General features: G+C 39.1%; 1 protein-coding gene across 1 annotated transcript in view; it reads right to left on the bottom strand.

The window, feature by feature from the left end:
• Nucleotides 1-16,712, bottom strand: part of LRPPRC (leucine rich pentatricopeptide repeat containing) — a 117,596-nt gene that overhangs the window by 39,503 nt on the left and 61,381 nt on the right. Inside the window, exons 24-26 of the mRNA XM_053383343.1 lie at nucleotides 11,625-11,749; nucleotides 10,963-11,069; nucleotides 888-956 (exon numbers count right to left, since the gene is read on the bottom strand). Of these exons, the coding sequence (XP_053239318.1) occupies nucleotides 888-956; nucleotides 10,963-11,069; nucleotides 11,625-11,749 (301 nt within the window). The remainder of the gene's footprint in view (nucleotides 1-887; nucleotides 957-10,962; nucleotides 11,070-11,624; nucleotides 11,750-16,712) is intronic.

Genomic DNA, 16,712 nt, shown 5'->3' on the forward strand with positions numbered 1-16,712 from the left:
CTCCCAACTACTCTGTAGGGAAAAGGAGAATGTTTCTTTCTTTTTCTCAATAGACTTTTACAGGACAAGGTAGCAGCAGCTGGGCCTGTGCTTGAAGTTCTATAGCAAAGGCCTGAGAGGGAGGAGGAACTCTACTGCTAACAAGTTGGCAAGTAAAATGATAGAACCCTGAATATAATATCAGGAATGGGAAAGACAAGACGGGTGACTATCCTACCCTATAGCTGTAGACGGTTGTCAACTGGAGGCCCTACAAAAAGGTAGTTAGTACATGCAGGTCCTGCTTTGCAAACACAATGAGCTCCCAAGTAAATCGCTTGATGGTGAGTGTTTGCAGAACAAGCCAATGATTTCCATTATTTCCTATGGGAAATTTCTAATCCATGATTTGTCCATTCTCTCTCCCTTTGCCTGATCTCTCCTGCTCCCTGATTTGTCGGATTTGTCTCCCTTCCTCTATGCCATGATGGGCAAACCTGGCCCTCTGGCTGTTTTGGGACTACAACTCCCACCATCCCTAGCTAACAGGACCAGTGGTGAGGGATGATGGGAACTGTAGTCCCAAAAGAGCTGGAGGGCCAAGTTTGCCCATCAATGCTCTGTGCCTTCTGCCCCAAATGGCTGCTGCTGACCAGCAAAATACAAATATGTAAGGAGGTGGGCTGTTTGGATATCTGAATCAGCCATTTGTGTAGCAAGGTTTGGGTATAACGATATGTGTTTGGATAACTGAAATTTTCAATAAAGAGCATTCTGATACTGGGAGGTGCATGTACACACAAACTAATTAAGTCTTTTTCTCTTGGATTTGGATGGTTACAATAGAAATGATGCAAAATTATTGCCTTAAATTAGTAATAAAAATAAAATTTTCACAATACACAAACCTGATTATTTCCAATACACTTCTCTGCAAACCACTGCAGTCTGGTTGGTCGAGCTCTTAAACCAGGTGTCTGCAAAACAAGATTTCAGAGTAACTAAGCACTTGCTGACTTGGAATAATTCCTTAAATGCGGAGGATTAATATGCAGTTATAACACAAGATTACTCAAGTGGTGAACTTGCCCACTAGATACATTTTCATGCTACAACAGTTGAATATGAGGTTTAACACTTTCAAAAACAGTAGTGGTACTAAATACAGCCATGCTGTTTTAACTAAAATATTATAAGAAAAGTTCCGAATTTTTCAATGTGTTTAAAAGCAACATGACTTCTGGGATATAAATATAAATAAAGTTGAATTGTTTGAGTCTGAATCTTTTTGAGTACTATGTCTTAGTGACTAAGTTGATTTGTTATATTTGCTTTGCGTGGGACAAGTTGTGTCTTGGGTTGGTCTGTCAGCTGCTAACTGCAACTTAGGTTAATATTTATGTATAATCACGTGCTCTTTGGTTTTATATGCAGTTTTTTTTTATTACACTGATGTTTCTATGATACTTTAGTTTGGCTGCCTGAAATGTCAATTACAGCATAAGGGAGGGACGCTATTTTTTTTAAAAAAATAAACATAATTCTTTTGCCATTCTATTTACTTATTTCTGAAAAAAATCAGGCTCCCCAATGGTAATTACAGCAATTCAAAGAACTGTGTTATTACCTGTGTTGCTTAACTCAACTCTACAGAGACCAACCTAGACTGTGGCAATTCTATGTATTCTAAGGTGGTCTGTTGCTTTTCTACAGCAGATAAACTCTCTATGTTCTGACAACAGCAGTTCAATAGCCAGGGTTATTTCTTTTGCTATCTTGGTAAAATGGTATTTATTCCCAACCTAACTAGAAGGAATGTTTCCTCATCCTGGTCTGTTTAATGCTTCCATCTGCCCCTCCACTAATTCCTACTTCTGGCCTGCAAATGTGGTTGTTAAGAACACTTCAACAATGCAAGTTAGGCAGCAAAAATTTCCAAAGAAAACACTAAACTTTTGTCTCTGTGGAACAGCCTTCACAATTGTCCACAACCAAATGGTTTTCACAGTTTACAAGCAACCTGTTCTCAGCTACAGGGCACTTCAACAAGAACATTTATTGGCTACTCCATTGGCTAATAGCTCCTCTCGTGTACTCTGGACTTTTCTTCTGTATATCAAACCCTTTATTGATTCTATCAGCAACGCTGAAGTTGTCTGCATTTTTTTTAAAAAAAGATTATAGAAAAAGCAAAATTCCTGCCTGCCCCCCTCCTGTCTCCAAGCATAGTCCCACATTCTGGCCTTTTCCAATAATTAGTGGGAACATTCTGCAGCCAACTGTAGCTGTTCTCTAACTTCATCTATATTGCAACATTGCAGAATGGTACATACTACCAATCTAATCCAATATTGATTCTTGGAAGGTCCAAAGCAAGCTCCAATGTCATGACTGGGATAGAAATTATCAGAAACTTGCTGAAAGCAATCTGGCAAAGTTTGTGGCAGTAGCAGAACCGCCAGTGGCATTTTAGAAACTTAGTGGTTCATTTCTTTCTTTCTTTCTTTCTTTCTTTCTTTCTCTTTCTCTTTCTTTCTCTCTCTCTCTCTCTCTCTCCTTCTCCCAGTACCCAATGCCGTAGCACTATTGATGCTGTGAATCTGATAAATTACTGCACAAAGGGAGCCCAATGGCACAGCACTGAACTTTTTAAAGAAAGTTAACAGGGTGACAATGCTGGGTGCTACCTCTGATGTCCTCCCCACAACCGCCAAGACTGAATGTGATCTGGCAACCATAATGTCCGCCTGGAAAAACCCTGTTCTAAGATGCCAGGGTCTCCCCCCCGCCCCGCTATCTTTTTCACATAGGACTATCAAATCATTATTTTATGTCATATGGATAAGTGACCATCAAGCAAATTCAAGCAAACGATAAACAGAAACCACTTGCGTATAATTTCATAGCACACATGATATTAGCAAGTGAACACATACAGAAGAAGTGCTTGCTGGTTTTAAATGCACCTCTTATGCCTCCCCTCCCATCTGATGATCTCTTAAACAATTTCACAAGACTGGGGGTGGGGGGGCGGGGGAATCAGTGAGAACTAAAGAATTAAGATCTTATACAACATGCCCATGGAAATTAAAAGAGAAGAAGTATGTTACTTGAATCTCTAGATAATCCTCTTTGTGACATAGCAAAACTCAAATGCGGCATTCACTTCCAACTTTCAATATCATTGCTGCTCCAAATGCCAATGATCTAAATGGCTTTAAAAGCTGAAAACTTTATATAGCAAATCCTCCTCTGTTAAGAAATGATTGCTGTGCCCATCACTACAAGGACAGCTGAGTTATACAGTGGATATTCTTGTGTTTCATTTTGAAATTGAGAAGTGTTTTCATATATAGTAGGTTCTCAATCATCAAAAGAACATCTAGGTCAGATTAACTAAATCTCTAGGGCTTGCACGATAGTCCATATTTGTGGCTTATCTCTAACCATCTTACTGAATTTTCAGCATTGTGCCTGGTCTGAAATTGAGACATCTGTAATGCAGTACATTGTGAAAAGAAAAGAAAAAGGGAGAACCTATGCTGTAACCTACAAAAAAATCTTCAATAACTTGTGGCTTTTATTTTCTTTTACTTACAGATCACTCAAAGTGAAAACATTAAGTTTGCCAGCAACAACACACCACGGATTGTTACTTGCTTTCCTTCTAGAAAAGACAGCTTTTTATCCATTCTCCATTCAGTTTTCTAAAATGTTTTCTTTTCAATACCATATGAGGCTTAAAACAGTATTCTGCTTTACAATGTAATCTTTACTGCTCTATTGTTTTGACTTCTCCCTATGGATAATTATGTATTTGGACAGCAGCCCAAATTGCTTTTCTACTGTTGTTTGTTTGCGGCTGTTGGTGCGTGCGCAAAATAACTATTTTAATGTCTTCACATGAAGCTTAACTAAATATTCTTTCACCGCCCAAAGGCCTGGAATCAGAGAATGGTGTGGGCACCATAGATTTCCTGTGCCCTCTGAAAAACCGCTCTGGAAGCCACCCAGAGGGTGTGCAATGTTGTGCAGTATTGGTGCAACTAGGGGGTGGGAGCTGGGAGGGCAGGTGAGATGCTGACTGAAATTGGCAAAAAAATCCAACCACTGATACCCCCCCCCCCAAATGAAAGCAAGAACAAAAAGCAAGTTTGTTTAAATCATGTACAGTGGTACCTCAGGTTAAGTACTTAATTCGTTCCGGAGGTCCGTTCTTAACCTGAAACTGTTCTTAACCTGAAGCACCACTTTAGCTAATGGAGCCTCCTGCTGCTGCTGCGCTGCCCGAGTATGATTTCTGTTCTCATTCTGAAGCAAAGTTCTTAACCTGAAGCACTATTTCTGGGTTAGCGGAGTCTGTAACCTGAAGTGTATGTAACCTGAGGTACCACTGTACATGATTTAAACAAAGGTAGCATTCTGCCATAAAAGCATTACAGCAAAAAAGCCTTCTGAGAGCCTATTCTGTGGAACCAGCATTCCTGCCGAGATACCGCAGACACCTACTATCAGTATTTTCTGAGAACAATTGAGGTCACTTTTGCTTCAACAAGCCTTGCCAGCTGGAAAAAAAAGGTCTCTGCCTTAGGTGTTCATTTTGTATTGTTTTTAAACCTATTTTCAGCCTTATTGTTTTTTTAAAACTATTTTATCTGTTTTTATGACATGGCTGTAAACTTCCTTAAGACATTTAAGTAAAAGGAGATTTGTAAATTAATAAATGGTTGTGGTGGTAGTAGCAGCAGCAGCAGCAGTATTAATAAAACACAGCTATGGGAGCTCCAGCTCTGGCTCCAATGGGCAGTTGTCTTACACATAAGGAAAAAACAGCCTTGAATATCCTTTTAAAAATAGTAATAATCATTTTTGCATTTTACAATGTTTTAACAACAAAAATTAAATCTAAACAAATTCAACCTACATTTTCTTCGACTTCCCTCCCCCTCTTGCAGTTCCTTAGTTTATATCATATTCTTACTGCATAACCAATTCAAACCTATTTACAAATTTATCCTTTATGTTCCCTGTTAATTATTTCTTACTGCTCACGTTTAGGTCAATCCTGCTAACATTTTTAATTGTTTACAATTTGTCTTCATATATTCAACAAATTTTCACCATTCTGTTAAAAAAGAAGAAGTCTCTCATCCTGATCTCTTATTCTTATATATTCCATGCCGTTATGTCTAATTTCTTCCTCTGCTATAACTTTAAAGTAAACAAGGACTTGTTCATGAAAGGTGATGATAGCCAGTTACCAACACACTCTGAACTTTTCTAAGATGAAGATATTGCGTGCCATTAATCTATTCACACACACCTTGCACTTTTAATGTCTTATTCTTCATATTCCAATGGGGTGTCTCAAATTAGAACTCTCTGTGCTACTCATTTCTCTGATACAGCCGTCTTTCTCCTCCTACACCACTCTGCGGAATTATTCAGATAGTGCAGAAAATGGACTGGATCAGAGGTTGCATCATACTGGCCATATTTGCACTGCATGGCAAACAGGAACTCCAAGAGAGTGAGTGTATCAGTGTCCCTCCAGGTGATTGGGCACCCTTGCTTCTGGTTCCCAGGTGTCACCTTAAGACCTTTTGATGTAGCCAGGCCGATGGAACTTTCCCCATTTTTAAATCGGCCCGTCATTTTATTGGCGTGTTATATTTTATTGCACACAGTGTACACCAGCGTTTCTCAACTGGGGGCCAGATGCCCCCCCTGAGGACCCCCAAGATATTCCAAGGGGGCCACAGGTGAAAATTGTGTAAATGGGGGGGGGCATGGCACGAGACTAGGGGGCCACAGAGGGAAGGGAGAAGTGAACAGAACAGATAACGGAGAAAGTAAGTGTGCTTCCCGCTGGATGGGATTCCTACTTCGTATTTGGTAGAATCAGGTTTCAGTCGTGTGAATTATTTACTCAGCCTAATGTGGAACTGCCTTAACATAACGGACAGAGGTGATCTTTGGTTATCGCTCACAGCAACAGAACTGGATATATATATATATATATATATATGGGGGTTGGGGAATCTGCTGGTGGTGCTGCTTGCTTGGTTTTTGTGCTGGCCTCAGAAGAAAGCCACTTCTTGCACAGCCAGCACAGAAGGATGAGACCCTTCCTGCATGTCCATCATAGAAATCAAGGGCATGTCAGAAGAAGCAGACAGAACTCTACTTCCCCATCACCAGCTTGCCTTTTTACAACCACCACCACTGTAACAACAAGCCCCTGTTAAGAGTAAAATGCAAGGGAGTTTTTGCAGACCTTAAGCTTTTTGGGGCTCACTAACAAGGTTGTCCTAAAGCATAGTTCAATGCAATGTGAACAATCAGGAATAAGCCTTGGGCTCGGGCACCGTCCCTTATCCCTCTTCTTCCCAAGCAGCCTGGAGGAAGAGTTCAGAAAGTTTTGCTTACCTGCACCTTGTAGTGCCGTCTGGATCAACAAACTGAAGTTAACATTAACTAGTGGTCTGTGACAAAACAAGCCAACTTCAAATCATAGTTACTGAAGTTGGCATTTTAACTACAGTTAAGATTGACCATCGTTCCAGATCCAAACTGGTATGATAAACTGTGGTTTATCAAAAGCGGAACAGAAATTCCTCCTCCCAGCTATGTAGAGGAAGGGAGGGTGAGAGGTTTTACAAAAGAACATAAGAAGAGACTTAATACTAATCTATTCTTATTTACACTACGTACTGTTTTACGAGCATATGCACTGTGTATCATTAATCTATTTATTAGTCACTTTTTAAACAAAAGTGTCTTACAGAAACAAACATTAAAAACAAAGGAAAAGAAACCTAAAATTCTCACAGATAACATGTATAAAAGGGCAGATTGAACTCCGTCTACCACACTAAAAAGATGAGCAGAAAAGTAAGGTCCAAGAGCCTGGACGAATATAAATGGCATTGCCTGGTTCAAACAGTGGCATTAGGTGTGCCTCCTTGGGGAGAGCACCCCACAAACAGGGAGCCACCACTGAGAAGGCCTGCTGTCATGGTGTCACCATCTGCACTTCCTTCAGAGGGGGCACAAAGAGAAGTGTCTTAAATGCCAAACACAGGGCCTGGGTTGATTTACATGGTGTCCTTGAGGTATCGGAGTCCTGGGTGCATAAGGCTTTATAGGTCAAAACCAGCACTTTGAATCGATAGCCAACTGGTGCCAGGATTGGTGTTGTATCTGGCCTCTGAACTACCAGCTGTAGCTTCCGAACTATATTCAAAGGCAGCATATACCAACATCTCTCTCGCACACACCATGCAAAATAATTTGTTCCAGCCATCTCTCATGCTCAATAGGTCACATCAATAATCTAGGAAGCTAAATTTCTTTGGAACATCTATATTAAAATGAAATCATACTTTACAAATAAAGGAACATCTTGCTACAATAGTTTTATCTCCACTACAAAATTGAGTTTCATGTTGATTTTATACAGATACGCAGAAAAAGCAATTTGGATGAAAGGGAGCTGTAATCTCTCAATCTCAGGACCCAGAAATATTTTCATGGGTTTTACAGTAGATTAAAAACATACAAAACCAATGGTATCTTGAAATCAGTTGGTATTGTAATGCATGTCCAATGTTGTGCTGAAATCACTGTACTGCTTTAATTTCACTAAACATTATATGTATATAATCAACCCTAAGTAGCTCCCTTGTCAGGTCTGAGTGCCATCATCTGCTTTTACTCTCAAGTATCTCAAGAATCACTTGAACATTTGAGTCCTGTCAATATTCTTACACTGAATGGATTCTTTGGGGAGCATAATATTGTACCAAAAGTTGGTGCTACAACAGCAGTAGGAAAAATGGCACAAAGGATGTGGAAACATTAAAATAAGAGTGAAATATCATATTGAACTTTTTAACACAAAGCACACTAGTAACAGCTTTCATGTGCAGCTGGGTTATTCACAAGAATGAGCTGCTGTCAGCAGCACTAAAGATTTTTCCCCCACAAACAGGTATCATCTTCACATTGTCAGATTAAACAGTCTAACAGAGACACAGTTTGAAACAGGGATATTCACTGCATTATATCAGGCTGTGATATTCTGGAATACCCAGTTTCACAAATTAGGAAGCAAATGTAACTCATATGATAACGTCTGTGCTGCTAGACCCAATGCAAGGTGCTTGTTGACTTTCAAAGCCTTGATCAACTTAATTTGAAGGGATGCTTCTTTCCATATGTGCCAGCCTAGGCCTTGTGATGTGAAGGAGAGGAGATTCTTGTGGTTTCATCGATAGGCATGTCTTACAACATAGCTCTTCAGGAAGGTTTTTTGCAGAAGGGCAGGCTGGATAAGGGAACTTTAAAAACACCTGCCACTGATTTGTACTGTTTGGGGGTTTTATGCTGTGGTTTTAATTTACTTTTAAGATATTTCTGATGCACTTTTAGTGGAGTAGGAGAGCTGGGGAAAAATTCATCTAGCAACCAATGTGCCCCTCTGGTTTCAGATTATTACATGGGGAGACGAGTCTAAAGAGCCTGGGACACAAATTTTCATGGCCCTCTAGTGGCAATGGTGGCTAGAAGTAATGTATTTAGAGGTAACTCTGAAAGTGTATACTCGATTCTGACCAAACTATGCCTCCTAGAGTACAATATTTATAAGGATTGTTTTTAATTTGCATTTATTTACAAATGCATTTGTATACGGCTCTCTCAAACTATCAGGGTGGTGCACAGCAATAATAAAATAAAATAAAATACACCAACAAAAATTTTAAGCATTCAGATCATTAAAATGACAGTCTACTCAAGAAAAGTGTGTTTATTAAATTATTTTAATTAATTTATTCAATTACTAAAAATTAAATTCAGAACTTTGTTCTGTGAACCACCCTAAGAACTCCGGGGGTGGTATATAAATTCAATATAATAACAACAACAACAACAACAACAACAACAACAACAACAACAACTGTACTTAATAAACCTATTTAAAGGTGCACTTCCCCCCTCCAAACATAACAATATCTCTGTACTTCATATGTTTCAAACCACTTCAAGCAGCAGAACATGTACTTTATACATATGCAGACAACTTCACTCCAAGTAATAGGAAGTCTATGAGTCTAGCATTAACCCAAGTTTCCTATTAAGTACTCAGGTGCAAACCATGTTAACACAAACTAACTATGGTTGCATATCCATTGGCCAATGCTGGGAACAGGTTCGAAAAGCTGGCTCCCAATCTGTGCCGGCTATTGTTTGCAAGGAACTACTACATCTACACCAGGTCTTTGGACCAGGGAATACTATTCCTCTTGGGTGAAACTTGTAAATAAACACTCATACCAAGAGGTAACCTGTGTTTTAAAACACAAATTGTCACTACGCATATACGCAAACCTCTAACTTGCTGCCTATCTATCCCTTCTAAACAAATTATAGCCCAAGATTCTGTAATTGCTACAGATTGGTCTTTGGCACAGGAGAACAAGCAAAATTAAAGAGCTGAAAAGTGAATGAAGCATATTAAAAAAGCTTAGATGAGGCTCCATCAAGATTATGCAAAACTAAGAAATCTTAATCCAACATAAAAAGGACAAGCAAGAATGCCAGATGTCTACTTTCTCTTCTGATAAACTAGCAAGAGGGAAAGTTTCTGCAATTAATGTTTTAGGCTGTTGTCGTCTGTTGACATTATATTTGCTAATCCCTAAGTGAAACACAAAGTTAAGTGAGTGGTTATTTAGGAAAAACAGAAATGAAAGGAACTGACAATTTGTTTAAAGTTTTGGGGGGTTTTTTTAAGACAAAAAGTGCAAACAGACTGCAGGGCAAGAGTCTACTTGTTTAGACACCAACAGGGCAAGCAGCATAGGGGTGATGGTAGATTAAGTATTTAGGGGAGGTTGAAGAAAAGTTCGATGTATAAGGACTTTTCCTCTTGCCCTGTACACGTTTGTTTTTCTAGGCCTTCACATCTATAATTCCCTCCCTTTATTTTATGGTTTTAACCTTTTTGATAAAGCTGTTGGTATTTCAGAACCAACATTCACCCAATCAGGTAGTTTACTCAAAATTATCACTGAAACAATAATTCAGGCAAAGCTGTGACTAGCATTCAGTATTTTCTTTCACTTTTTTAATTTAAGCAATTATTAATAAGTCACCTTGTGATTTACTAAAAGGACCTTTGGGTTCTTTCCCTTTACATTTGAAAAGCTTAGCCTCATGTTTGCAAAAAGATTAACTTCTCTCTTTTCCTCTCACTAATGTAAACTGGTCAACTAATATGGAGTTTGGGAGGGGCGGGGGGGGGAGAAATGCAACTGTGTTAGAGGAAAATAATCACAATCTGGGAAGGCTCTGAGGCTGCCCTTTTGACTTATCAATTTCAGTAAGCAAAATTTCAATCAACCCTAGATAAAATATACTAATCCTAAATAGACCAAGTTTGTCACCTACCACTTTCTATAAGCTGCTTACCATAGTGGGAGAGAAAAAAATGCTAAATTAAATGCCAAACAGTAGCAGACAGCACTTGTTTGGCTGATTAACTGGTAGACAAGCATTACAAATAAATCTGAGCATGGTCTGCAGCAAATTAAATTCCAGTGCTTTAAAGAACAAAGAATTTGTTGGGAAAGAGGATTAGCAACTTTACACCCAGGAATGCAGGTTTAATTTAATTGTTCCACAATCCGAGATTTAATATGCAAATATCATTTGGATATTTAAGAGTGAATTTGACAAAGTAAGGAAACAATTCCAATATACAGCCAGGCCGCCTCGCTTCTAACTGTAATTATACACAATGGGGGAAAAGGAAGCCTAGTCTTCCCCTGACTCCTCCACCCCCCATCTTTCATTACTAGGATTGGATTCTATTAACATTAATCAGAACAAGACTAATTAAAGGTTAAAAACTTTAAATATATAATTCTAATTAAAACTCTAAATAGTTGTATGATTAGAGTACTGTAGTTATAGTCTCACCTCAATGATCTTCTTGGCTTCTTTATATTTGCCGGTATTCAGGAAGGCAAAGAAGAGATCATAGAGCATCATCATTTCACCTCTCTCTTGGCTTATGAAATCCATTGCTATAGGAACATTCATAAAAAGCAGATTAGGTTACCTGTTTAGAGTCAAAAGGAACATGTCACAAGGCAAACGGCTGAGTCACTGGACACCCATGCCATAGCATCATGTGATCACTTATAGCTAGATGATCTAATGACATGTTCACCTCTCCATCCATGCACCTGAATACCACTTTCTAGATGAGTTTGATTTTTACCATATCAGAAAGACTGGTCTTTTTCTGATGAAGATTTATAGGGGGAAATTTATGAATTGTGGAGCTAAATAGTCTTCAAGCACAGAACTGCACAGAGTTTGGCCATCATACTAAGTAGACCTATTGGAATCAATGGATTTAAGTTTGTTTTGTGAAGTCTTTGGGATATTATGGTACCCCCGAAAACTTTTAAATAATTCTTCTTGATCACAGGACATGGTTTGAACATGTGATTCCAAACATTACTGCTGTGACCCTCAGTAATAAATGGCTAAAACTGGTTGGGTTAAGGTGTCCCCCTACCATAATGCAGCGCAAGAACAGAAGAAAATCCCAATCCATAATAGCAGCAACCAACCTTTCTGCAACAGTTCGGTGTTTCCTTTCTGTATTAATCTGCTCAAGACATCGTGAAGTCTAGGAAAGCTGCCATACTTCCTATAGCAGTCAAACACAGCTTCCATGGCTGCTTCTATGTCATCCCTTAAAAGAAAATCCACAACATGTTAATCATCATCATCATCATAATATTTATCTCCCGCCCTCCCCAGCCAAAGCTGGACTCAGAGCGGCTAACAACAGTAAAAATAGCACAGTTTACATAAAATCACAATTAACTCAAATACATTCTAAAATCAATTCAGAATCAAATTAATGGCAACCATTGGGCTGGAGTTCTATGAGGATTACAGAAGGAGGGGGCCAGACTGTGCCTTGGCCAAAGGCCTGGTGGAACAGCTCTGTCTTGCAGGCCCTGTGGAAAGATGTCAAATCCCGCAGGGATTTTAGATGGAAGAAAAACAACAATGTATACACCGAACCTCAGAAACAGTCACCTATCGTACTCCAGTCCAGTCCAAAAAAGGATCGAGGAGATACAATGCATCCAATTCATTTCCTAACACTTCACCGGGAACCTCAAAAAGAGACTTATTTTGACTTTTGTACAATACACAAATTATTATAATCTAATTTTATTCATTAACTGACGGATCAAAAGAATGGTCACATATGAGTTCTCATATGTGCAGCCTACTTTATTATACAGGAAGTTCTTTGAAGCAAATACGAAGAAAGGTCTAATCCTGTATACCTGAAGGAGCGTCTCCACCCCCATCGTTCAGCCCGGACACTGAGATCCAGCGCCGAGGGCCTTCTGGCGGTTCCCTCATTGCGAGAAGTGAGGCTACAGGGAACCAGACAGAGGGCCTTCTCGGTAGTGGCGCCCGCCCTGTGGAACGCCCTCCCATCAGATGTCAAAGAGATAAATAATTACCTGTCATTCAGAAGACATCTTAAGGCAGCCCTGTTCAGGGAAGTTTTTAATATGTAACGCTGTACTGTTTTTAACACTGATTGGGAGCCGCCCAGAGTGGCTGGGGAAACTCAGCCAGATGGGCGGGGTATAAATAATAAATTATTATTATTATTATTATTATTATTATTATTATTATTATTATTATTATTATCTGAATGATAACGGGGTCCACAGAAGCTGGGTGCATTTTTTTAATGAACTCTGCTAACATTGAGTGTGAGCCCCTCTCATTCAACAACATTGGTCTAACCTATGTGTTTAAGAAAGCTGTTTATAAAACATTTTGATTATATACTATGAACAGTTAGTTTTGGCGATACTGAAAATTATAAAAAATATTAGCAGCACAATTCAGTGTCTTCAGAAAAAGCTTATTTTAGCATTCTGAACTTACATTATATTGTGTTATGCCATCACATAACCAATACAACAAATTATGTGATTTTTTTAAAAAAGAAAAGTCCATTCACAACTATTTTCAGAAGGTATTCTAATTCTGAAAAATATTATGAAATTAAATACAAATTTAGAAGCGATTTTACTGCATTCCATACAAAACTGTTAAAAAATGAGCCGAGCTTGATGGATCTCTACCTTAACCCCTTTACTGAGCCCTGTTTACAGAGCATCTTCTGGCACCCCACAGAGTCATTTGAATTATTGTCATTTGGGGTGAAGACTAAATTACAGGTTAATTTCAAAACTGCAAGTGGATGATGCCGGCTAGATTACTGTCATACAAAAGAAATACTATGGTAGCTACCACAGATGGGTATAAAGCTTTATATAATCAGTGTTTTCTTCTGCTCTGGTTGCAAGTTCAGTTAACACCCATAGAAACAGCTTGAGAACTCCCAATAATTCCGCCTAGGGTGCAATCAAATTTATACATTCAAGTTCTCAATGTTTATGCTCAGCTTCTGACAGTGACTCTGAAAAGAGCAATGGTACTGTTTCAGCTGCATTCCCACAGCCCTAAATTGACTGTTTAGGTCAAAGCTATCAATAAATGAATGAATAAATTAGAATGCCAATCAAACAGACACATTAATAGTGTTCATGCTCCAGATATATATTTCTGAAGGTATTTAGCCTGTTTGCATAAAATAATGAGTCCTGGAAATGAACAGGGGTTAACGTACAAGTAGCCATGAATGTATGTCTAAGCATTTGTAAATGTTTTGCCAATCATAAACTCAATGTTTCACCTAGCGTTATGCGAACGCTACAATACAGTGGTACCTCGGGTTAAGTACTTAATTCGTTCTGGAAGTCTGTTCTTAACCTGAAGCTGTTCTTAACCTGAAGCACTACTTTAGCTAATGGGGCCTCCTGCTGCCACCACGCCACTGAAGCACGATTTCTGTTCTCATCCTGAAGCAAAGTTCTTAACCCAAGGTACTATTTCTGGGTTAGCGGAGTCTGTAACCTGAAGCGTATGTAACCTGAAGCGTCTGTAACCCGAGGTACCACTGTACTACCACAGCTTCTGATGTCTGGTTTCAAGAGACTGCAAAAAGCTAGTTCCATATCATCCAAGTTTAAGAAGCCAATTATTTTTACATAATGCAAAGAAATTCAAGGGTGTGGATCAAAACTACCATGTGTGCTTGTGAGGCGTTGCTGTCACCCTTCTGACTACAACTGAGGGGACCCACCAAAAGGACCTCATGCAACACCAGAGGCTTCAACCAGGGCTGTGGGAAAACTGACAGAATTGGCGGTGTCCCTGTGGACAAGCAAAACTGCATGGGCCAATCATATTCGTTTGCAGCATACCTATAGAATGCAGCTATTATACATAAATTAGTAGACAGGATCTTATAGGTCAGGCAATCTACCAAGAAGTTCCCTTGTTCAAAGCTCCACCCAAATGTGTGATATACAGGAGATCCCTTCCAGCAGGGCTTGCAAAGGAACACTTCCCACTGGACTACCTTTGGCTTATCAAATAAAGGTAGCTAAGCTAACCTTCGAAGCACAGAAACAGTGGTACCTCGGTTTTTGAACGTCTCTGTTGATGAACGTTTTGGTTTTTGAACGTGTAAACTCGGAAGTAAATGCTTCGGTTTCCAAACAAGCCTTGGAAGTCAAACATGCCACACAGCTTCCGTACTGAGGCTTCTGTATTGAGTTTTCGAACGTTTCGGAACTCAAATGGTCTTCCGGAATGGATTATGTTCAAAAACCGAGGTACCACTGTATATCTGATCTAAAAAGCTATCTTTAAGGTTCTATTTGATGTGAACTACTATCAGATTACATTTACTTTAAAGACACAGAATTAGAGCAAGCAGCTAATAAAATCAAAACACAAAACTGAGCAGTTCACTAGACAATTGAGCTATTTCATCTATACTCATCTTGCTGCTCAATGTGGGCTTTAGAACACATGGCACTTTGCTGTTCTAGGTAAATGGAAAAGTGAAATCATATTAAAAAGGAATTAATATCCCATTCCATTCTAACTTGCATGTCAGCTGCAATCATGTGTATTAGTCTCAACACTCACATGATGTCATGACAGTCTTGACACAGCACAGCAAAACACAACTTAATTTGGATTTCTGTGACGTAGAAGAAATTTTATCCAGGAGTGCCTGTGGAGACAGTGGTCTTTCCCAACATGCACTTCCTTTAACGTAGATAGAGTTGAAGGAGGAAGTTGGAACAGTGACTGTCTTTCCCATTTCCTCTTTCCCTTTATGAACTTTTCAAGGATCAGGTTAATTCTACTGGATCCTAATTCTACCCAGATCCCTTGACAAAGCGAAGTATGTAACATGTGCTTATTTCCTTCCATCTCAGGGTGGGGTGGGGAAAGAGTGCGAGAAGTAACAGAGTGGTAGTACCTAAGGCACTCACTCAAAAATCAAAATGTGCCCACAGGCTTAAAAAGGTTGATAAACCCTGGTCCAATCCTATGCAGGCATACACAGGAATAAATCTCATACGGCTAAATGGGTCTTATGCCCAGGTATGTGTGCTTAGGATAGAAGACAAAAACATTTTGCTTCAGATAAGAGTAAGGCGCAAGGTAACTATTCCAATCTTGCAAGGAGCCAATATGTGACTGCTCACAAAACTAGCTGAGATCTCAAACTGATTGAACAATAAATTATGTGTGGCCCTGAGTGGCAAGAAAAAGTAAAAAAAATACAATAAATCTTCTTGCTTAAAGGGTGCCACTTTCTCAACCTTACCTTCTTTAATTGCTATAAACAACTTTTCCAAACCTAGAAGCCTGCTTGATAAAAAAAAAATACTCTAAATATTGATTTTAATTGGAATGAAGTGCTTCAGTGTTCTGCATAAAGTGTTAGTGAAGTGGCAATTTACCTAAGGGGTTTACTGATTGAAAAGCTCTCAAACCTGAAATCGCTAGAGAGGAAGAAATAAAAAAGGGGAGGGAGAAAGAGGAAAAAAAGGGACTCTGGGAAAGAAAACCACAGAGAATGCCTCAAAAACAAATCCCTCTGCAAATCTGAAGCATATGTTAGTGTGGAGGGAAATCAATTCAGTAAGGTACAATCAGCTTTAAAAAAATATTCTGTTAAGAGAACGGGGCTCTTGAAAGAGCTAAATGCCCCCCCTTCTGTTCATCAGCTATAACGAGGAATTTTCAAGGAGACTGGTGTTGCAATTACAACTAATCCTCCCAAAAAAATTAACTGTGTTGAAGGCTTTGTAATTTCCCTAGGTACAATTTAGCTGTCACTTACTTTAAAATTTACTCAAACATGCGTTCCGAACAGCACTAACTTCACATGTCAAGTGCTTTCCAGCCAATTGAGTCTAAACTGGAAGTCGGTGTTAAACAACTGAATGATTAGACAAGATAGCTCATTTCCCTGCTCTTTTGTTCAGAATAAAATGCCACATTTACATTATCAGGCTCAACAGGATTTTCTGACAGAGGGAGAGAGAGGGGGGAAAAAAAACTCTGGTGAACACTGTCCGTACTAAACACATGAAGCCTGTCATTTACCAATCATCCTTCAAAAAGCAATAGCAATGAGTGTAACTTAATTACGACCCAATGATCCTTGACAAAAAAAATCATCTTATCACTGTCCTGTTCTCCTAGGGCAAATGAACCATTTCTGTCCTTTGGCACTGATGATGCAA

Source organism: Podarcis raffonei, chromosome 3 (genome assembly GCF_027172205.1).
Source record: "Podarcis raffonei isolate rPodRaf1 chromosome 3, rPodRaf1.pri, whole genome shotgun sequence".
Classification (NCBI taxonomy): Eukaryota; Metazoa; Chordata; class Lepidosauria; order Squamata; family Lacertidae; genus Podarcis; species Podarcis raffonei.